The sequence below is a fragment of the Onychostoma macrolepis genome, chromosome 20, assembly GCF_012432095.1.
Source record: "Onychostoma macrolepis isolate SWU-2019 chromosome 20, ASM1243209v1, whole genome shotgun sequence".
In the NCBI taxonomy this organism is placed as follows: Eukaryota; Metazoa; Chordata; class Actinopteri; order Cypriniformes; family Cyprinidae; genus Onychostoma; species Onychostoma macrolepis.
This window is the reverse complement of record NC_081174.1, coordinates 4285289-4308211: the sequence shown is the minus strand read 5'-3', so window position 1 is coordinate 4308211 and position 22923 is coordinate 4285289. Positions and strand designations below refer to the sequence as shown.

The following is a 22923-nucleotide window of genomic DNA, read 5'->3' as shown; positions in this document are numbered from 1 at the left end:
CACAGAAGACCTCCTTCCATTGATACTCCAAACACACTCACTCACTCACTCTCTCTCACTCACACACACACACACACACACACACACACACACACACTCACTCACTCACTCACTCACTCACTCCCTCCCTCCAAAGAGCTGTGTCAACATGTTCTGGATTGTACAAATAAGACTAAACAAAAGGAACAGAGTCTGCTAGTCTAGGACATAATAAGGAAATCTGTTGTTAGGTGACTCTAGAGCCTGTAATTAAACTTTTTTTTTTTTTCAATTTTGTGTTCCATTTTTAAATGTTGTTTATCTGCTTTTTAGGACCACCAGGACCAAAGGGTGAGAAAGGTGATGCGGGGCCCCTGGGACCAGCTGGACTTCCTGGTCTGACAGGAATAAGAGGTGTAGCACCGTGTAGCACAGCCAAAACACATTACCACCAGCAACTGACTGACAAGCGATACTATATCTGCTCCTTCGATGATATCTCTTCGCCTTGTGCTATCAATCACTGTCCGAATAGGGCTTAACATGAACATTCACACGTATGAACACAGCCCAACAGCTCATCTTGATTCAAATAAAGTTATATGTCTTGTTTAAGAGCATTTGGGAGTATATATATCCTGATTTTTTTTCTTTGTCAGGCTTGCCAGGAGAAAAGGGCATTCAGGGTCCTCGTGGACTGGCAGGACAAAGTGGTCAGGATGGACACAATGGAGAAAAAGGAGAAATTGGGCCCGAGGGACCCAAAGGTTAGTACTTTATGTTGACAAACACATACACATACACACACACACACACACACACACACCATAATTTGACTGTATTAATGCTTTTGTTTCATAGATTTTCTTTTTTAATATGAGGTAAATTATATTTTCTATGTCCTAAACCGACCCCTAAACCTACTCCTCACAGAAACCTGTGCAAAACACTAGATATAAACAGAAACTTGATTTGATCAGTTTATAAACCTTTTTAAGTAATGAGCTCCTCCTCTCTAGTCAGAGTTTACTATATCAGTGAGACGATTGTTGAATAGTCAGGACATTTTGGACCTCATAAGCAGTTAAACCTGTACACACACACATGTATATATAGTATATATATATATATATATATATATATATATATGTGTGTGTGTGTGTGTGTGTGTGTGTGTGTGTGTGACCCTGGACCACAAAACCAGTCTTAAGTGTCAATTTTTCCAAATTGAGATTTATACATCATCTGAAAGCTGAATAAATAAGCTTTCCATTGATGTATGGTATTGATATTATTTGGCCGAGATACAACTATTTGAAAATCTGGAATCTGAGGGTGCAAAAAAATCTAAATATTGAGAAAATCGCCTTTAAAGTTGTCCAAATGAATTCTTAGCAATGTGTATTACTAATAAAAAGCAGCGTTTTGATATATTTACAGTAGTAAATTTACAAAATATCTTCATGGAATATGATCTTTACTTAATATATTAATGATTTTTGGCACAAAAGAAAAATCCATACAGTGCATTTTTGGCTATTGCTACAAATATACCCCAGCGACTTAAGACTGGATTTGTGGTCCAGGGTCATATATATATATATATATATATATATATATATATATATATATATATATATATATTAGTGTTGTCAATTGATTTAAAAATTTTTATCTCATTAATCACAGTTAATCATGCCTAATCACAAATTTAAAATACTAGGATTTACCTATAAATGTGTTCAAATAAAGATGCATGACAAACTAGTTTAAGGAAACAGAACCTTTCACACCTCCGCCAGGTATGAGACATAATCCTTATTATTCTTTTATCATTATTCTTTTGTTTTTATTCAGCCATTATCAGCATTTATACTGGCAATAAAACGTTTACCAAGCCACATCGCTTCAATCCCAGTATACATTTACCCAACTATTATCAAAAGTATTTCTAAATATATACAACAAAACATTTCTTGCGACCTTACGTGAAGTATTATGACAAAATGCATTATGAAGAAGAATTGGACCTGTTCTGCAGGTGCATTAGAGCTAATATTAGCATCATGCTACATAAGACAATTTATGAGATTAATAGTACATTTTTACTCAGAACTCACTTTAAACCACCATCAAGTGTTTGTAATAACTTCCTTTTGCGATCACATGTGGAATTTGGTCGTTTACTGTTGTTAAAATATGCTATTTATAGCCTTTTATATCGCTGCACAAATTAGCATAGATGTACACATTCTCCTCAAGGAAATTACATAAAAATATCCTACCCTAATCGTGTGTTTATTATCTTATTTAATCTATAGCGGCTGTTGTCATGTTTATTTCTGCTGTGTAAAAGCATATATGCTCTGCTGAAACTCACGTTGTTTGTGATGTTAAAACCACCTCTCCGTTCTTAAGTTGCCAGGCATACATTCCAAGCAGTGGCGGCTGCTGGTCTTTCAAAGAGGGGAAGCTCATTTTCGGCCTACATCATAAAAATTGTCCATTTATTTATACGTAAATCCTGCCCAACGTTCCTTTTCAAGAAATGCTCTGTGACCCTGTCGTACCAACTAGGCGTCTTCTCCAGTGACGCTAGCCTAGCCTACTGTATGAATGAACAAACAATCTAAAAAAAAAACTTGACGGAGGAAATGTGGGAATTAGGTTAAACTGAAACAGGGAATGTGGTGTATAATAGGGTTGTCATGATACCATAAAAATGTCTTACGATACTATACCAGCTTAATTTATAATTCAGTTCTACAAAATGAATCAAAATTTAATAAATAAATAGATGTAAGTGAAAACAGACAATATTATTCTCTGAATACTTAATTAATGTGAATGAATGACTGGCTATTGTTATCCATGAAATGATCTAAACCAAACTCATCTTAGCACTGCACAGAAGCTGCATGAAGTGACATTTAGATGTGGCATTTATTCATTTAGACTGTATTTATAATTGGATAAATAATGTTATGAGATTAATGTTTTAAATACTAAATTCTGAATATGGAAATATGTTGGAAAATAATGTAATATGCCTACTTTTAGACGGGAAACTTAAAAACGGCCAGCAGGTGGCAGAAGTTCGTGATTGAATCACTGAGTCTTTCAAACGATTCTTTCAAATGATTGTTTTTATGAATGGCTTGTGAATCAGTGATTCTCCCAAACACACGCAGATTTGGATTCGAACACAAACGAAACAAAAACAGCACTCTTGCTCGTGTCGTATTGCCAAAGTGTCAGGAGCATTTTTTTTAAATTTCCAAGTTAGCAGCATGTATATTAAAACATAACATTATAAATGAATAAAAATATATATATAATGATTGATAAGAACCAAGTGCAAAGCTGCGATGGGACTGAGCTCCAATAGCTTCAGTGTCAGCGACTTTTTATAGTACAAAATCGCTGTCAATCAAAAGGAGATGCAGACCGTCCAATCATCACGCAGAAGCCCGGAGTCCAGGCCAGCCCACTCCTCCATTCACCCCCAGAGACGCTGAGCGTCCGTGGGCGGGACATAATCGCAGCATTTATCCAATGACCGTCTAGTTTGGAAGCACTGAAAAAAACTGTTCAAAGCAGCCCCATTGAAGTCAATGGACGCTCGGCTTCAACGGAGAAATACACTGACGCTACGGGAATGTATGAGAAGGAAATCGAGTCCGACCTGCTATATGTAGCTGATTCTGAACGAACTCGTCTTCGAGATGAGCGTGTTCTTTTTAGTCAATAAAATGTTAACACAATAGTACATATTTGACCATTAATTTTTTGACATTATAGGGGAAGCCGAGCTTCCCTTGCAGTCTTAAAGAAATCCCCACTGATTCCAATTATAATACACATTAGTAAAAGGATCTATTTTAATTTTTATTTGTCTATATACACTTTGGGCGGTCGGGGTACATTATAAAAGTAGCCCAAAAAACCGCAATCCACGGCTCTGTAATTTTTCCCACGACTGTATTTTCAAAATAGCCCACTTGTGCCGTTACCCTGGCAACACTGGCTCACTGTACCCTCATCACACAATGATAGATAACTGAAATAAGGCCGCTGCGATGACGGGAAGAAGTTGGGGTCAAACCTTATCAAACGATTAATTTGTAAAAAAAATATTAATGCGTTAAAATTTTTAGATTAATCGCATGCATTAACACGTTGACACCCCTAATATACAGTATGTATATATATATATATATATATATACAGGTGCTGGTCATATAATTAGAATATCATCAAAAAGTTGATTTATTTCACTAATTCCATTCAAAAAGTGAAACTTGTATATTATATTCATTCATTACACACAGACTGATATATTTCAAATGTTTATTTCTTTCAATTTTGATGATTAGAGCTTACAGCTCATGAAAGTCAAAAATCAGTATCTCAAAATATTAGAATATTTACATTTGAGTTTGAATAAATGACCATCCCTACAGTATAAATTCTGAGTATCTCTTGTTCCTTGAAACCACAATAATGGGGAAGACTGCTGACTTGGCAATGATCCAGAAGACGAACATTGAGGGTAAGTAAAGAGGGTAAGTCACAGAGGGTCATTACTGAAAGGTGTGGCTGTTTACAGAGTGCTGTATCAAAGCATATTAAATGCAAAGTTGACTGGAAGGAAGAATTTGGGTAGGAAAAGGTGCACAAGCAACAGGGATGACCGCAAGCTTGAGAATACAGTCAAGCAAAGCCGATTCAAACACTTGTGAGAGCTTCACAAGGAGTGAACTGAAGCTGGAGTCAGTGCATCAAGAGTCACCATGCTCAGACGTCTTCAGGAAAAGGGCTGCAAGCCACTTCTGAACCAGAGACAACGTCAGAAGCATCTTAACTGGGCTGTGGAGAAAAAGAACTGGACTGTTGCTCAGTGGTCCAAAGTCCTCTTTTCAGATGAAAGTAAATTTTACATTTCATTTGGAAATCAAGGTCCCAGAGTCTGAAGGAAGAGGAGAGGCACAGAATCCATGTTGCTTGAAGTCCAGTGTGAAGTTTCCACAGTCAGTGATGATTTGGGCTGCCATGTCATCTGCTGGTGTTGGTCCACTGTGTTTTCTGATGTCCACAGTCAACGCAGCCATCTACCAGGAAATTTTAGAGCACTTCATGCTTCCTTCTGTTGACAAGCTTTATGGAGATGCTGATTTCATTTTCCAGCAGGACTTGGCACCTGCCCACACTGCCAAAGGTACCAAAAGCTGGTTCAATGACCATAGTGTTACTGTGCTTGATTGGCCAGCAAACTCGTCTGACCTGAACCCCATAGAGAATCTATGGGGTATTGTCAAGAGGAAGATGAGAGACACCAGACCCAACAATGCAGATGAGCTGAAGGCCACTATCAGAGCAACCTGGGCTCTCATAACACCTGAGCAGTGCCACAGACTGATCGACTCCATGCCACGCCGCATTGCTGCAGTAATTCAGGCAAAAAGAGCCCCATCTAAGTATTGAGTGCTGTACATGCTCATACTTTTCATTTTCATACTTTTCAGTTGGCCAAGATTTCTAAAAATCCTTTCTTTGTATTGGTCTAAAGTAATATTCTAATATTTTGAGATACTGATTTTTGACTTTCATGAGCTGTAAGCTCTAATCATCAAAATTAAAAGAAATAAACATTTGAAATATATCAGTCTGTGTGTAATGAATGAATATAATATACAAGTTTCACTTTTTGAATGGAATTAGTGAAATAAATCAACTTTTTGATGATATTCTAATTATATGACCAGCACCTGTATATATATGTATATATATACCTAGGGACACACAAATGTGTCTTTAAGGCCACGATATACTCAAAACAAAATTCCTTTTCTTCTTCGTTTAGGGGTAAAATTAAATACATGAGTACTGTTAGCGAACATCCTGACGCTGCCCACTAGGTTGAAAGCAACGCTTAAATGAATAGTTAAATATGTGCTGCGCATTTTTTGTTGTTGTTGTTGTTGTTTTGGCCGGATTTTGTTTGAAATGACGTCATATGAGTTCGTTCTTCGATTTTGCTTGAAGTATCTAGGGGCCTTTAATCTTCTCACCCTCTCTCTTTGTTTGAGGTAGACTAGTGCTCTCCTACTCAACATGAAATACTTCTCCAGCCCGATGTGACATATCATCCCCAGTTATACCAGGACCGTGTAATAAAAAAAAAAAAGTTTCTGTGGCACCTCCAATTCCTTTTAGGGGGCTCCTAAAAGTGTAAAGTTTGACTGACACTCTGTCTGCTGTTTTTGACGTCACAACTCAGGGCTGCGTTTCTCAAAAGCTTACAATGGTAAGCTAAGTTGATCGTAGAAACTATTGGTGGCAATGGTTCTATGATCTGCTTAGAGTTACAATGCTTTTGGGAAACGCAGACCAGGATAGTAAGAAGAGAAGGGGGACTGTGTGCGTTCTTGTAGTTTCAAACTCTGTTGTCCTGATTTCATATTTTGTCATGTCGCACAGAAGTTTTGTATTCACTGTGAACAGACAATTCACTGGAAGCTTGGTTCGGACAAGGTATGAGGTTTTGGACATCTAACTCAGCTTTGACTTCAGACTTTACTTGCTACTTTGTTTCTATTTTCACTCTGTATTTCAGTTTCACTCTAAGCTCAAACTCCAACCCACTGATCTCATTCTCCGAACATGCACTGCTCCTTTAACACCTTCCAAAACATGTAATGATTTCCCCTAATGTTCTCCAGAACACCACACCATCCCCCAATCGCTCTTCATCCCCAACTTCCACCAAAACAATCCACCCAATCCTCCTATTTTCATTGCCTCATTCTCATGTTATTGGACTCAGAACCTTGTTTTTGTAATAGAATCATCCTCACTAACATTCGCTGCGATCTCGGGCCTCACAAGATGTGTGACCGCACTGGCTGTGGTCGGCTGCAATAGATGCGTCATGTTTTCACAGCGTGTGACAAACAGCTGGGAAAGATCAGTGTGATTTGGCCAAACATACTGCTGCCTAGTACAGGCCAGCAGAGTGAGCTCTGTGGTCGTCAACGACTGACATATATATTATTGATCATTTTTAATCGCTTAAATAGAGCCACTTGCCCTTACAGATTCTGTTTTCATTGTCATTTGCCTCCAAATTTCAAAGAATTATTACACTGGATTAAGTCCAATGTATTATTAGATTATATTTTGGGACATTTTATACCTTTTATTAAGTACAGATCAGATAGGAAACATTGGGCAGAGAGAGAGAGACTACTTTTCCAAGTTGAGTAGGGAATCAAAGTTGAGTAGCCAGTGGCGCAGTTGTGCACACTGCCCATGAGGCTATAGGCGCCAGCAAAGTTTGAACATACTTTGAAATGATTTAGGAAAGTTTTTCAATTATTTTTGTGTTTCAGAATAAGTTTTATGAGGAATGGATTTCTTATTTGTTACCAAATCATTACTGAAATTTAGGGCTGCACAATAAATTGCATGTGATTTCAAATGAGGACAATGGAAGCAATCAAAATCAACAAAAGAGCAATGATATGCAAGTGCTATAACAAGTCTGTTAGCTTAACACAGTACACTTAGCAAGTTTTTTTTTTTTTATTGTATAATAAATAAAAAGAAAACAGAATAGAAAAAGAATAGAGCAAGCTAGTGTTAGAGACCTTTTTTTGTTAATTGTATAATAAATAAAAAACAGATAGAATACAAAACAAGAAACAGATAGAATACAAAAAGATTAGAAAAGCTAGTGTTAGCTTTTATTTATTTATTTTAAGAGAACAAGCAGTAAATGAATAGAGTTCAAGTCTAAAAGGGAAAAGTTTTTTTTTTCTTCTTTTTAAGAATAGAATTAGAATAGAGAGTGCTAGATTTAGAGGGTCAAATAAAGATGGATGAGATGTGTTTTTAAACGATTCTTGAAGATGGCTAAGGACTCAGCTGCTCGGATTGAGTTAAGGCAGGTCATTCCACCAGGAGGGAACATTTAATTTAAAAGTCAGTGAAAGTGATTTTATGCCCCTTTGAGATGGCACAATAAAGCGACGTTCACTTGCAGAACGTAAGCTTCTAGAGGCACATAGGTCTGAAGTAGTGAATTTAGGTAAAGGGGTGCAGAGCCAGTGGTGGTTTTGTAGGCAAACATTTATGCCTTGAATTTTATGTGAGCAGCTGTTGGTAGCCAGTTCAAATTGATGAGAAGAGGTGTGACGCACATTCTTTTTAGCTCATTAAAAATTAATCTTGCTGCTGCATTCTGGATTAATTGTAAAGGATTGATCTAACTGGCTGGAAGACCTGCCAATAGAGCATTGCAATAGCCTGGACAAAACAAGAACTTGAACAAGGAGTTGTGAAGCATGTTCCGAAAGAAAGGGCCTGATCTTCTTGATGTTGAATAAAGCAAATCTGCAGGACCGGACAGTTTTAGCAATGTGGTCTGAGAAAGTCAGCTGATCATCAGACATAACTCCAAGGTTTCTAGCTGTTTTTGAAGGAGTTATGGTTGATGGTTGATGGTTAACTGGATGGTGAAATTGTGATGAAACAATGGGTTTGATGGAACCACAAGCAATTCTGTCTTGGCAAGGTTGAGTTAAAGGTGATGGTCCTTCATCCAGCAAGAAATGTCTGTTAGACAAGCTGAGATTCGAGCAGCTATCGTCTTTATACCTTAAAGGACCAATCTGAGAGGTAAGACTCCAACCACTGGAGTGTGGTTCCTGAGATGTCCTTTGCCAATAGGGTTGACAAGAGGATCTGGTGGTTAACCGTGTCAAAAGCAGCGCACAGATCCAGCAAGATAAGTAAAGATGATTTGGAATCCGCTCTTGCCAGTCTTAGGGCTTCAACAACTGAGAGCAAGGCAGTCTCGGTCGAGTGTCCACTTCTGAAACCAGACTGGTTGCTGTCGAGGAAGTTGTTCTGTGAGAGAAAGGCAGAGACTTGGTTGAACACAGCTCGTTCAAGTGTTTTTGCAATGAAAGAAAGAGGGGAAACCAGTCTGTAGTTTTCTAAAAGAGATGGTTTAAGGGTGGGTGTCTTAAGTAGTGGGGTTATACAAGCCTGTCTAAATGCTGAGGGAAAAATACCAGTGTGAAGGGATGTGTTAATGATGTGAGTGAGTGCAAGTACAACTGCGGGAGAAATGGCTTGAAGGAGATGAGATGGAATAGGATCAAGCGGACAAGTAGTAGGATGATTAGAAAGGATGAGTTTGGAGACTTCTGCCTCAGAGAGTGAAGAGAAGGATGTGAACAAGTGTATGTTTGCTGGTAAGATGTGCTTGACAGATTGTGGTGTGGAAAATTGTGCACTGATGGTTTTAATTTTATTAATGAATGAGGTGGCAAAGTTGTCAGCTTTTAGAGTTGATGAAGGAGTGGGAAGAGGAGGACAAAGGAGGGAGGAAAATGTTTTAAAGAGCATGTGAGAGTTAGACAAATTGTTAATTTTGTTATGATAGTATGTCCTTTTAGCAGTGGAGACATTAGCAGAGAAGGAAGATAGGAGTGACTGATACGCATTAAGGTCAGTAGAATTTTTAGATTTGCGCCACACCCTTTCAGCAGCCCTGAGCTTAGAGCGATGTTCGTGGAGAACATCAGACAGCCAAGGGGCAGAAGGGCTGGTATGGGCTGGCCTCGAAGACAATGGGCAGACAGTGTCTAAACAACATGTAAGAGTGGAGCAGAAAGTATCAGTAGCACTGTTAGCATCAAGAGATGCTAACAGTTTAAGGGAAGGAAGCGAAGATGAAACCATGAAACCATAGCAGATAGCCGGAAGGGTGAGAGTGAGCGTTGGTTACATCGAAAGATGACATGTGGAGGGGTATGTGTTGTGTCAGGAACCATGTTGAGGTTAAGAATGAGAAGGAATAAGATCCGAGGTGTGCAGTGGAGTAACCAGCACATGATCAGTGGAGCAGTGTCGTGTGTAAATAAGGTCCAGTTGGTTGCCTGATTTGTGAGCAGCCATAGTTGACACTCTCTTGAGATCAAAAGAGGCAAGCAGAGTGTGGAAGTCTGCAGCCTGAGGTTTATTTAGGTGGATGTTGAAGTCTCCAAGCATAACTAGGGGAGTACCATCCTCAGGAAAGAAGTTACCTTCTTGTCCTGGGGGATGATAAATAACTACAAAATGGATTTTAAAAGGGTGGGTAATAGTGACTGAATGTGATTCAAAGGAGCTGTTAATACCCAGAGAATGTAAAGGAATAAATTTCGAATCATTATAGATAAGCAGACCAGTACCTCCAGCCAGCGGCATCATGCACTGATTATTTTTGAGGGGCACGGGGGTTAACGCATTAATGCATTAACTGTATCATGAAATATCTCGATTGTCACCTAGATTATGATGGTCAAAGTAGCCTAATAATGTATTAACTATGCATAAAAAAACATGTCTGTTTACTTAAGTAACGTATAGGTGTCATGCCATAACATATTTTTAATACGACTGACTTTATATTTAACCCATAAGAACCCACGGTGACACGAGTAGGACAGTACGCAGACGTACATAGCGGTGTCACATGTATGACCTAGTTTCTTCTGTTCCCCTATTGGTTAATTAGATCCTCACCTGTTTCTGTATTACGTTTATTATTTAAAGCCTGTGTTCTCCCTCCATTCCTTGTCTGCTATTTCAGTTGCCATAAGTGTATTGCTACTCAATGCTCCTCGAATTCTACTGTGGATTATTAATAAAAGACTTTTGTTTTCTCTACTCCTCGTTGTGCGCCTCCTTAGCATACACGACCGTAACAGAATAGCAGACCGAAACAGTTAAGTACTTAGGCGGCGTTTTTCTTTCTGTTTATTTATTTTTTTGTGTTTTGTTTTGTCCTCTCCCGGAATGGATCTGCCCGGCGTCCAACTCCTGTGCCTGAAGCAGTTGGACCATTCGCTGGAGGACCATACAAGGGACTTTTTAGATCTGGCGTGCCTTACCCATTTCCCGGACCGCTCGCTCTGTGTCTTTTACATCATCAGCCTGAGCGAGCAGTGTAAGCCACGCCTACCAGCGAACGGTCCCAAAGAGGATTTTGCCGCTTGTGTGGAGTGGGTGCTGATACACAACGAGTCAGCTTTCACCATCGGCCCTGTGGAGGATGATATCACCACCGGCCCCACTCCACCACTGCCAGAGACCAGCCAGCCGTCACTCCGATCTACGGAGATACTGCCTGAGCCCACTGCGACTGAGTCACGACCATCCTCTGACCAAGTGCGTGAGCCGGCAACATCATCCGTCGCCGAGGGAGTTTTGGTGGAACTCGAGGGCTTGGAGGGAAGCCCCACCCACACTCCTACGACTGAGGGTGAGCTACAACTGGTTTCTGGGAAATATGAAAAGGAACTGAGAGAAATTTTCCAGATGGACCTAATTGACTGGTGGGGAGAAGTACAAACCTGTGTCCCTGAATCTCCTGTGTCTCCGCTGGTTCTGTCCAGCCCTGAATCTCCTGTGTCTCCGCTGGTTCCGTCCAGCTCCGCGCTTCAAGAGCGCCTCCCAGTGCCTGCGCCACGAAGGCGCCCCCAAGAATCCGCGCTTCCAGAGTGCATCCAAGAGTCCGCGCTTCAAGAGCGCCCTCAAGAGTCTCCGCTGGTTCCGTCCAGCTCAAGTCCTCCTTTGGTCCCTCCCAGCCTCCCTCTCCCGCCTCCTCTCAAGCCAGCCAGTTCTTCGCCTCCATCTCCGCTGATGCCTGTCAGTCCCTCAGCTCACCCTCAGTCAGCGCGTGCCATGCGCTCCACTCCGCCGCCTCGGGACTTCCAGTCTCCAGCTCCGCCCAGAGGTGCGGATCCCCTGTCTCCACTCCCAGCCTCCGAGTCCTTGACTACACCTCGGTCCTCCGACCCATCCGCTCCACCTCGGCTCCTAGCTCCCTCGTCTCCACCGTTGCCCGTCATCCCACTGGCTCCACCGGGCTCCCTCGTCCCTCTGGCTCCGCCTTGGTCAGTCGTCGACCATCCGCCACCTCGGGACTCCACTCCTCTGGCTTTGCCTCGTCACTCCATCCCTCCGGCTCTGTCAGGCTCCTCCTTCCCTCCGGCTCCACCTGCGTCCTCAGTCGCACCAGCTCCACCGCGGTCTTCCGGATCCCTGCCTCCGCCTCAGTCGCCTGAGCCTTCAGCTCCGCCTTGGCCCTCCGGATCCTCTCCGTCTGCCCCGTTCCACCTGGGTCTCCTTCTCCAGCAGCGCAGTCTCCGTCAGTCGGCCCCCTGGTGTCGTTGGCCCATTCTCCACCATGGCTCCTCCCACCATCGACTCCGCCGTGGGCCGCCATCCTGGCTGGCCTCTGGATAACCACCTGGCTTCTCCTGCTTCAGGCTCCTCCCTGGCTCCTCCCACCCTCCACTCCCCCTTGGACTGACTTTTGGTTTTGCCCCTTTCCCATTGCCTGCCCTCCTCTTGCTCCACACCCACCTCCAGAACCCCCACCCTCCCTCCTCTGTTGGACTGTTTTCGTAGACGCGGGGACGCGCCGTTCCCGGAGGGGGCGTTCTGTCACATGTATGACCTAGTTTCTTCTGTTCCCCTATTGGTTAATTAGATCCTCACCTGTTTCTGTTTTCCCCTTGATTACGTTTATTATTTAAAGCCTGTGTTCTCCCTCCATTCCTTGTCTGCTATTTCATTTGCCATAAGTGTTTTGCTACTCAATGCTCCTGGAATTCTACTGTGGATTATTAATAAAAGACTTTTGTTTTCTCTACTCCTCGTCGTGCGCCTCCTTAGCATACACGACCGTAACAAGCGGGTTATTTGGGGAACATTTTTCTCTATGCACGCAAGAAGTCATTTAGACTGTTGCAACGATTTTTTTTCTACACACACATATTGGTTTTACGCAGTCAATCTGATTTGCTGTTTTTGATATGGTTGTTTTCACTTGCAAAACACTGGGCACAGGCTTGCAATACTTTTGGCTGTATTTGGGCGAAACAACAGTGCCAGAAGTGTAAGCGCGGAAAAATGAAAGTCAGAAGAATACAGATCATATTTATTTTGCCTTAGCATGAAGTTGCAGTTTCACAGTACATGATATACACTTACAAAAAACAGTAAAAGGCTGCAAATCTTTTTTTCTTACGCTTGAAATGCAATTTGCACTTTTACAAATCTTTTCTTGCGAATGCAAAATTAATTTACTCTTGCTATCTTATGTACACTTTCACAAATCTTACCCTGCGCATGCAAATCTTTTTGACGTCATTTTACCCTCATACAGTTCCTTTGTTTTCCATGTGGTGACTAACAGCTCTCCTGTCCTCATGTTGAGATAAATCAGGAGTAAGTGCAGAGGCGTTGTGTGTGAACATGGTCTTACTGTAGTTCTAGACTAAATGTCAACATGCATTTACTCATCTCACAGCACAAAAACAGATTTGGTATTCTTCAAAATGAATAAAAACAGTGAAATGCAAACTCAGAATATGATGCAAACCGGCAGTAATTAAAAATGTATAAACAAAAACAAAAACACAAATTTCCTTTATGTATTTAATTCCCATTTTATTAACCAGTGTCTTTGCTGTTGACACTTAATGATCCAATTCAACCATACTAATAAGCAAAAATGACTTTTTAGATTAACTTATTTGTGTTTGTAGTGCAGATCTGGTGGTTGTGACTTAAGTTCATAGTGCATTCTACAGCTCATCACAACTTCGAGGAAGATTTGGTCCCCCATGACCCATTTAAAGTTTTAAAAGATTATTATTTATTCACCCTTATGTTGTTCCAAACCTGTATAATTTTCTTTATTCCACTGATTACAAAAGAATAAAATGTGAATAATTGTACTGTTCAGTAAACACATGAGTCTTTGCTACTTCTGCAGGTGTGAAAGGAGAAAGAGGACTGAAAGGAGAGAAAGGAGAGCGTGGAGACAAAGGAGGGAAAACAGGTGAAGATTTTATACATTCAGATGGTAAACATGAACATGCAGCTAGCTAATTTGATATGTTTTTATCTCTGTTAATATTATAAATCGCTACATTTTAACATTGCACTTATATGTTTTTACTACATATAGTGCCTAGTGTAAGTATTTTGTTAATATATGTTAATGTCATGCATTTGTAATGATTCTATTCCTTGAGACTCACCTATATTTGAGAATATTTTTGTTAAAAAAAAAAAAGTAATAATGACCATTTTTCACCCTGCCTCCAACATTTTGTTTTGGGACCAAACCTTTGATGCTTCAAAAGTTCATGATGACATAATTAAAAAAATCATATGGATTAAGCAATTTAATCCAGATTTTCTGAAGAGACACGATCACTTTATATGATGAACAGATTTAATATAGGCTCTTATTCTCATATAAACATTGAACACACACCCACAGAGCACAAAACGTAATGTTTAAAAGTGAAATGGTCTCACGAATGGTCTTTTCACACCAAAAGCGAATCGAATAAGCAGCAGACTAAAGGAAACACTATAGCAGAAGGTTCAACATAAGCGCACCTTTCAGCAGAGTCATAAAATCACTTTGTAGGATGGTAATTTGCCATGGGTTACCTCTGGAATTTCTAAGGGGATTTAGAATATAGGTTTATTATTAGCCATTGTGTGGTTTGCTAACATATATAAAGACTGCACAATCTGTCTGATTTGGTAAGCACATAAACGTTTTATATTGGCTCATAGTGGCTCAGTGTAGATGGTTTTGATGCAGAAAATCTTGCTTGTGATTTATGACATTTAGAGGCAGCTGGTGTGGTGTAAACAGACATTTAGTACTATATGCAATAGACAAGATTTAGATTGGAAAGTTTTTTTAAAGACAGGCTGCTCTTTCTAGAATGTAGAATATGGTTAGAGTAAAACAGAGAGTGAAGACCAGGGGCCTCATTTATAAAGCGTGCGTATGCACAGATTTGATCGTAGAGTGTGTGTACGCTTAAATCCACGCCAACGCTCATATTTATAAAAACGGTCTTTGACGTGGAAAAGTGCTTAGCGTCACGTCAGGGTCCGAGCAGACGTACGCACTTTTTATTGTCGGAGTAATGCAGAATTTTTCAAATGTAAGCTGTTCTTGCAGGTCGCTGTTCTAAATTATCATGATTGGTGATATTTTATATGTTAATGATATTAATTAGGAGTCGTTTACAAGGCAGAGAGCTGAAACCATTCAATTGCGCACAAGTTCAACATAATTTGCAATTCATAGATTGCACATCTGAAAGAGGCTCGTACGCTCGTTTTCTGTTTGTACGTTCATTCTATGAATCGCACGTACGCATTTCTGAGAAAAGATCGTAAGATCAAATTTAGGACGGTTTCTGCGCAACATTTTATAAATGAGGCCCCAGGTTTTGTACAGCTGTGTAAGATGTTGACTTGTAAGAGTGTTTTGAGACGAATGAGAGGAAGACACAGGTCCAGTGCTAACAACAGCATTGAATGTAGTGGGGCTAGGCTAATGATTTGAAACGTTACTTATGTAAACAATGAGCCATCATGGCTGGGAGGTAACTGTATCCACGTGGGGTGAGCAGGTCATGTCCATAAAGTCATTTCATATTTGCCATGGTTCAGAGAGCATAAGCATATCCTGGCGTTTATATGATTAAGGGGATATGAACCCAACAAACCTCAAGTCATTATTACCTGATAATTCGCCTCTCAAACAGCACCTTGAGTCTATTTAGCATTATTTATTTAATGCCCAGTATGTATGAATGTGTAGTAACCAAATGTAACATACAGTGTCTGAATAACAGCAGATTGTTTGGAACGTTGAAAGTGTGTAAATAATGACTGAATTGCACTTAAAATAGGAACGCCATACTCCAGGATATGTCATCTTCTCCCAAAGTGTCTAAGGCGTCTACCCGTTATTATGAGCCTATGTACATGCATCCTTAATGACAGTCACATTGATGATAATGCTAAACCCAAAAGGGCATGCTTTATTTCTTATTCATTGGGAAATATTCAGATGTAACAGGTGTGTCTTAAGATCATTCCATCATCGCACATTCATTTTTTAAAGCTGCATCAGTGAGCGATCACAGAGATGGTTTTAATAAATGTATCAGCAGCTGTCTACTTTCTGTACCATCACCGGTTGGTTGTAATGCAGTCTTTCATTCTCTATACTTATTTTCATTCGCTCATTCTCTGAGCACACACACACTCTTCTCATGGCTCATGCATGTGGCTTTAATCTGCGGTGTGGGTGTGTGTTCGCTGCCAGCAATCACACAGCTGTTACGCATTTATGAGATATTTTTTTCAGACTGTGCCATCTCATTGATCTACAGTGCTCGGTGTGTTCTGCGATAATGTCATAAAGTCTAAACTTTGACCCATACAAACACTCTGCGTGAACTTGCTCTTATTGTCAGTGTCTAAAACAACTGTGTGAAAGCTCATCTTTCGCTGTGTCAAAATCATCATCTCTTTAGGATTTTAAACTCTCAAATAGCTCTCAAACCCTGTAGATGTGTCTTCTGTCTTGGAAAGCAGTAAAAAATTGTGAGATCAAGCTATCTGTGAATTGAAATGCTGCAGAGTACAAACACATTATAGGCACTTGTTTTTATGTGCATATCCTTTATTTTTACATACTTTTGACAAACTTAGATTATACAGTATAGAGCACAAAATCATTTGTGACACCTGCATTACTTAAAGTGAAGAGTGCACATTTTGTTTAACAGCTAAATGTTCGAAAAGACAGTTTAGAATGAATTTTAAATACATGTTTTACACATTTAATAACAATAAAGCTAAGCCTTGATGTCATTCTTTTGTTGGGGAAATTGTTGCAAAACCTTTTAGTTATTGATGCTATTGCAGAAGTTCCCTGTGAACATGTATATTTTTCTCATATGTTGCCCATATTTTCAGCAGCTGAAAGTTTCCAATAATGGCTGAGTAATCAGGCCAATGTTCTCAGTGTAGGGTTAGGCAATAGAAGATTTGATTAGAACAGTATAAAAACCATTACGCCTGTGGAGAGTCTCGGAAAGCACCTATGCATTGTATGTGTGTTCTTGTGTCTCTGTGTCTCTGTCTGTCTGTCTGTCTGTGTGTGTGTGTGTGTGTGCGTGCGTGCGTGCGTGCGTGCGTGCGTGCGTGCGTGCGTGCGTTTTGTGAAAAGTCAGGACATAGATGTGTATAATGACGAGGGTATGGCAGGTATTACGAGGTGAAGGTGACATCTCAGGACATTGACCCATGTCCCCACTTTTCAAAACGCTTATAAATCACTCAGAATGAGGTTTTTTTGGGGAAAGTTGAAATGCACAGTCTCCTGTAAGGGGTAGGTTTAGGTGTAGGGTTGGTGTAGGACAATAGCACATACAGTAAGTACAGTATAAAAACCATTACGCCTACTTTTCACAAAAACGAACATGTGTGTGTGTGTGTGTGTGTGTGTGTGTACCTGTTTTTCTATCAGGTGGGGACTTAAACCTGAATACACACAGACTCATGGGGACTCGTGTCACGGGTAAACAAGCTAATAAATCACACAGAATGAAGTGTTTTGAAAATATTAAAATGCCTGTAGTCTCCTGTAAGGGGTAGGTTTAGGTGTAGGGTTGGTGTAGGACAATAGAATATACGGTCTGTACAGTAGAAAAACCATTACACCTATGGAGAGTCCCCACAAGGATAGCAAACCAGACGTGTGTGTGTGTGTGTGTTTTGACTATACTTTGTTTTGACACAAGCTTTTATAGAGAATTAACAGAATTTTAGCTCTAATTAGAATTGACGATTAATTGAAAATTGTTTGAAGTCACAGTTATAGTGATTAATATGCCCTTTAGGTGAGCTCATGGCCCTTAGCTGAAAAACACTGACATGCTGTAACATCATGCTTAGTCCTCCATCCCATCCTGCAACGTTCTTTTTAAAGCTTTGCACAATTACAGTAGATGTAGATATACCAATTTACCATGTATATATTTCTTGTATATTCCTATCTACAGTATAATCTGGACCACACACAGACACACTTAATTCCTGTGACACAAAGTCAATTTATTTTTCCATGACTAAGTATTTCTCTATATGCTTTTATTCTAATGGATTGCCTCTTTGATGAATGTGTGTGTTTCAGTGGAAGAAACTCTGGTAAGGCTGGTGAACGGCTCTGGGCCTCACGAGGGTCGAGTGGAGGTGTTCCATGAGCTTCGATGGGGGACAGTGTGTGATGATGTTTGGGACATGAAAGATGGAGACGTTGTGTGCAGGATGCTGGGCTACCGTGGCGCCAAAGAAATCCACAAAACGGGCCGGTTTGGACAAGGTCAGAGTGACCTCAAGGCAGTCAGTCAGTCATGTTTATTTATAAAGCACATTTAACAACAACAGCTGTTGGCCGAAGTGCTGTACAAAATTTAAGCATATACCAAAATACAAAAGTAAACATAGAACATGGCGACAAGGCATCTACAGATGTGCTTGCAAAGAGTTACAAAAGCCCCCAAGAGTGACAGCATTTAGTGCTCTCTACAGTAATGTGCTCTAAAAGGGTTTTTAGTCATATTTGCACAAATTTGCTTGCTTGACTCCTTGACTTTCTGTAGCTGAAAGAGTGGATTAAACATACCTTAAATCTCAAATGTAACTTGGATAAAAGAGTCTGTCAAATGTTTAAAATGCATGTCCATTGTATTATGCATCTCATCAGTCTTTATGGTTTAATTGTATGAGATCCATTTCCTCTCTCTTTTAGGCACTGGGTTAATCTGGATGGATGATGTTGCTTGTGTTGGTACTGAAGACTCTATTCACCAGTGTAAATTCTCAGGATGGGGAAAAACCAACTGCGGTCACGTAGAAGATGCAGGGGTGACCTGTAACATATAGACTGTTTCAAGTCTTCAACATCCTGTAAAATGGACAGTTAAGCTGTAAGTGTGGATGATTTGTAGGCTCTGAGGAAGCTGTGTCTGTGTCCTTCCACACAGCATAAGACTTATGAACCAGTCTGTGGCAGAGTAAAAGATCAGACCCTGGAGGTCAGACACAGGGTCAACATCCTACCTGCAAAGAACTACTACCCAAATACTTCAGCCATATCCATCCAATGGGGGAAGAATATCCCACATGTAGTAGAAATCTCTCTGTGTGTGCGTGTGTGTGCGCACGCGTGCGTGTGTATGTGTGTCTGCGCACGCGTGCGTATGTGTGTGTGTGTGTGTGTGCTATGCTGCTGCTTTTTTGCAAGAAGTATTTTTTTTCTTTAAACAAAAACCCAGTTGCAGTTTACGTTGTGTATATATAGATGCATTTAACTTTCCAAAGAGATTTATGGACACACATTAGTATATTTTTATAACTTTTAACTCATAAGGATTTAAAATGATTATGTAGTTGCAAATGTGCCTAACTAAAACATTGACCACAACAGACATGTCATGACATGGTCAGCAATTGTATACCTCAGTTAATGGTGAGTACCAATTACAGTCAGTATTAATTGTTCAGTAGCTTCATTATAACAGTAAAATATCAGTTTTGGTTCATCCAATTTAGTGTTGAATAGCATTATCCAATGTGAATAATGCAAATGATACAATAAAATATATATTCTAAACATCAGTTATCAAAGAGTGATTAATTGCAACATGCAATATGTACAAAATCAATTTGAATATTTTATCAAACCTATGGATGACTATGGGCTTGATTTGCCCACTTTGGATTTTCTAGTGATCAAAGTCAAATTAGTGAATGGAATGAGATGTGGACAAGCTATGTTTTCTCAAAACATTTTTTTGTCCAACGGTTCATTTTCATGTTAAAAGTGCTGTAAGCAATTTCAGATGTCGGCCATGTATGCTTTCTTTAATGCGCCGCCCTCCAAAAATACAGTATTGTCAGCCTACCTGATGTCAGAAATCTGAAATATGCAAAAGAATTCACAGGCAGAGAGTGTCTGATTATCATGCTTTCTGACTAGTGCAGGCCACTCCCCTGATGTATTGTGGTTTAGTCTAGTGCTGTACAGAGAGAGGTGTTGGAGTGATGTTTGTGTCTCCAGCGGTCTCTATACAGTAGTGTCGGGCAGCATGCATGCACATGTCTCTCAATGACACACACAAGGGTCAGCTGCGCATTGTAAAGTTCAAGCAAAGATGCCAGGACCTGGTTTGGTGGCCAAGCATCGACTGTGACATTGAGGGACCGGTCCAGGACCATGATCTGTGCAGTCAGTGGGAAGACTGGACTACCAGCCCTAACAAAACACCTTGGGAACACCTTCAGCTACACATGTGTAGGGAAATTCATGGCCATGGAGTTTCTAATTATCAGCACATTTGGGTGGTCATCTACGGACCTCCATTCAGAATGGCCCAAGATAGTAGCAGCTGGAACAATCACATCACAGATTGTCGCACAGACACCGGAGTAATCTGAGTAACTGTGTTCCCTGCCTGAACTGTCATGGCCAGGAGTGGTGATCTCCATCTCTGCTTAGTCGCCAGCTCCACCCTGGTCTCTAGCTCCATCGGTTCCACAAGGTCCCGTGCTGATTGATTGCTCCACCATTGCAATGATCAGCCTTCTTCACCATGGTCCCCTTTTCCACAGTGGTCATCTCCAGCTTCATCTGACATCTGCCAGCACCTGAAATCTGCTCCTTAAGTGGGGGGCTTTGTCATGTTATCTGCTTCTGTGCTCTTGTTTTGAGTGGTGGTTTGTAGCTTTGCTCTGCTCCGTGTATTTTTATATTTTATTCAGCTGTGGAAAAGGGCTTCCATAGTTTTTGCTGTGGCGTAGATGGAATAAATTCTTGCTGTACTAGCAACCTTATTTCTTGAAAAAAAAATAGCAATAGTAAATTCCATCAATGGTGGGAAAAGAGTTAGCATGCACTCTAGCTGCTTCGTTTTGGAACAGCTGAAGCTTATTTATTAAGCATGCAGGATATCCACCCAATAAGACTTTACTGTAATCTAATCATGATTTCATAAATACATGAATACGATTTTCTACATTAGAGACAGACAGTAAATGTATTTGTTTGGCAACATTTCAAAGGTGGAAAAAGACTGACAAACACTGAAAATATGGTCAGATCAAAGGCAGATTGCTATGAAATATAAAGCACAGATTCTTGACTGTAGAAGATGACGTAACAGTAAATCCATTAATGGACAGATTATATTCAATTATCTTTAGTTCTGAGTTTTTGGTACAATAACAAATATCTCTGTTTTGTCAGAATTTTGAAGAAGGAAATTACTAGCCATCCAATCTCTAATATCACAAACACACCGTCCTAACTTGTCAAACTGACAGCTTTCGCCAAAACTGGAGGAATATAAAGCTGAGTATCATTTTTTTTTTTTCACTTTTATTTATATAGCGCTTTTAACAATACAGATTGTGTCAAAGCACTTAACAGTATCAAATTGGAGGATAGAGTGTCAGTAATGTATATGTAATGTATAACTCAATTTTCAGTTAAAGGCATTTCATTATTGAATTCAGAGATGTCATTGTCTAGCTCAGTTTAGTTTAAATAGTATCTGTGCAATCAAATCGGCGATAATCGCTAGAAATTAAGCGTCCCCAACTAAGCAAGCCAGAGGCGACAGCGGCAAGGAACCAAAACTCCCTCCGAGACAGAATGGAGAAAAAAACCTTGGGAGAAACCAGACTCAGTCGGGGGCCAGTTCTCCTCTGACCAGACGAAACCCGCAGTTCAAAAGTTTATATTTCTATTTTTATTTTGTTGCAATTTCTAACAATAATAGTATTATGTAGTTAAGTATTTTATTATATTTTATTATATCTGCATAAAAGTGAAAACTACTGCCATTGTTCCTGATAATATACCATAAGGGGAGAAATATAGAAAGTGAAGATTATGGGACCTAATACTGAGCCCTGTGGTACTTCACACCTAAATTGTGATTAGTCTGATACTTCATCATTGACACAAACAAACTGGTAATGTAATTGCAACAACATTCTCAAGCTTATGTTCTATCGTGTCAAATGCAGCACTAAGCTATAATAGCAATAGAAGACAAATCCAGTCCTGGGGCCTCATTTATAAAATGTTGCGCAGAAACCATCCTAAATTTGATCTTATGATCATCTCTCGAATATGCATACGTGTGATTCATAAAATAAACGTACGAACAGAAAACACACGTACACGTCTCTTTCAGATGTGAAATCTATGAATCGCAAATGATCTTGAACTTGCACACAACTGAGTAGTTTCAGCTCTCTGCCTTGTAAACGATTCTTAATTAATTTCATTAACATGTAAAAGATCACCAATCATCATAATTTAGAACAGCGAGCTGCAAGAACAGCTTACATTTTCAAAAGTCTGCAGTACTTCGACAAGAAAAAGTGTGTACGTCTGCTCAGACCCTGACGTGACGCCAAGCACTTTTCAACGTCAAAGACAGTTTTTACAAATATGAGCGTTGGAGTGGATTTAAGCTTACGCACACTCTACAATCAAATCTGTGAGTACACATACTTTATAAATGAGGACCCCCGACACGACACAAGTAAATCAATTGTAACTCTGATAAGTGCAGTCTCTGTACTATGAGAAGGCCTAAATAAAAAAATAAAAAAACAGAAATACAGTTTGTTGGGGGGACATTACTTTTTATAATTTTAGACATAAACAGAAGATTTGAGACTTAAACTCTGACTTATGCCATATAGTTAATTTGTTAATAATGTTGAGAAAAGACTATGAAATTACAGGTAACAGCCCTTACAGGGTGTGTGTGTGTAGAGAGAGAGAGAGAATATTTCCCCAAATTCTAACAAGTTAAGCCAAGTTTTATGGCATTACCAAATGCAGAAAAATTAAGTCACATTTTAGGGGAGAATTCCAAAATGATCACAACAGCAGCAAGATATGTATCAGCCTGTCACAAACTAAGACTGAAGCAAGATCATTTCTTGTACTGTAAATTTTTTTATTTTATTTTT

The 22923-nt window shown here is 39.9% G+C and overlaps 1 protein-coding gene across 2 annotated transcripts in view; it reads left to right on the top strand.

Annotated features, from left to right (window-relative positions):
* Nucleotides 1–20299, top strand: part of scara5 (scavenger receptor class A, member 5 (putative)) — a 67647-nt gene extending 47348 nt beyond the window's left edge. For both annotated transcript variants that reach the window (XM_058756581.1, XM_058756582.1), the window contains 5 exons: nucleotides 313–393; nucleotides 639–746; nucleotides 13817–13882; nucleotides 18065–18253; nucleotides 18683–20299. In XM_058756581.1, the coding sequence (XP_058612564.1) occupies nucleotides 313–393; nucleotides 639–746; nucleotides 13817–13882; nucleotides 18065–18253; nucleotides 18683–18816 (578 nt within the window). In that variant the 3' untranslated portion in view covers nucleotides 18817–20299. The remainder of the gene's footprint in view (nucleotides 1–312; nucleotides 394–638; nucleotides 747–13816; nucleotides 13883–18064; nucleotides 18254–18682) is intronic.
* The last annotated feature ends 2624 nt before the right edge of the window (nucleotides 20300–22923 follow it).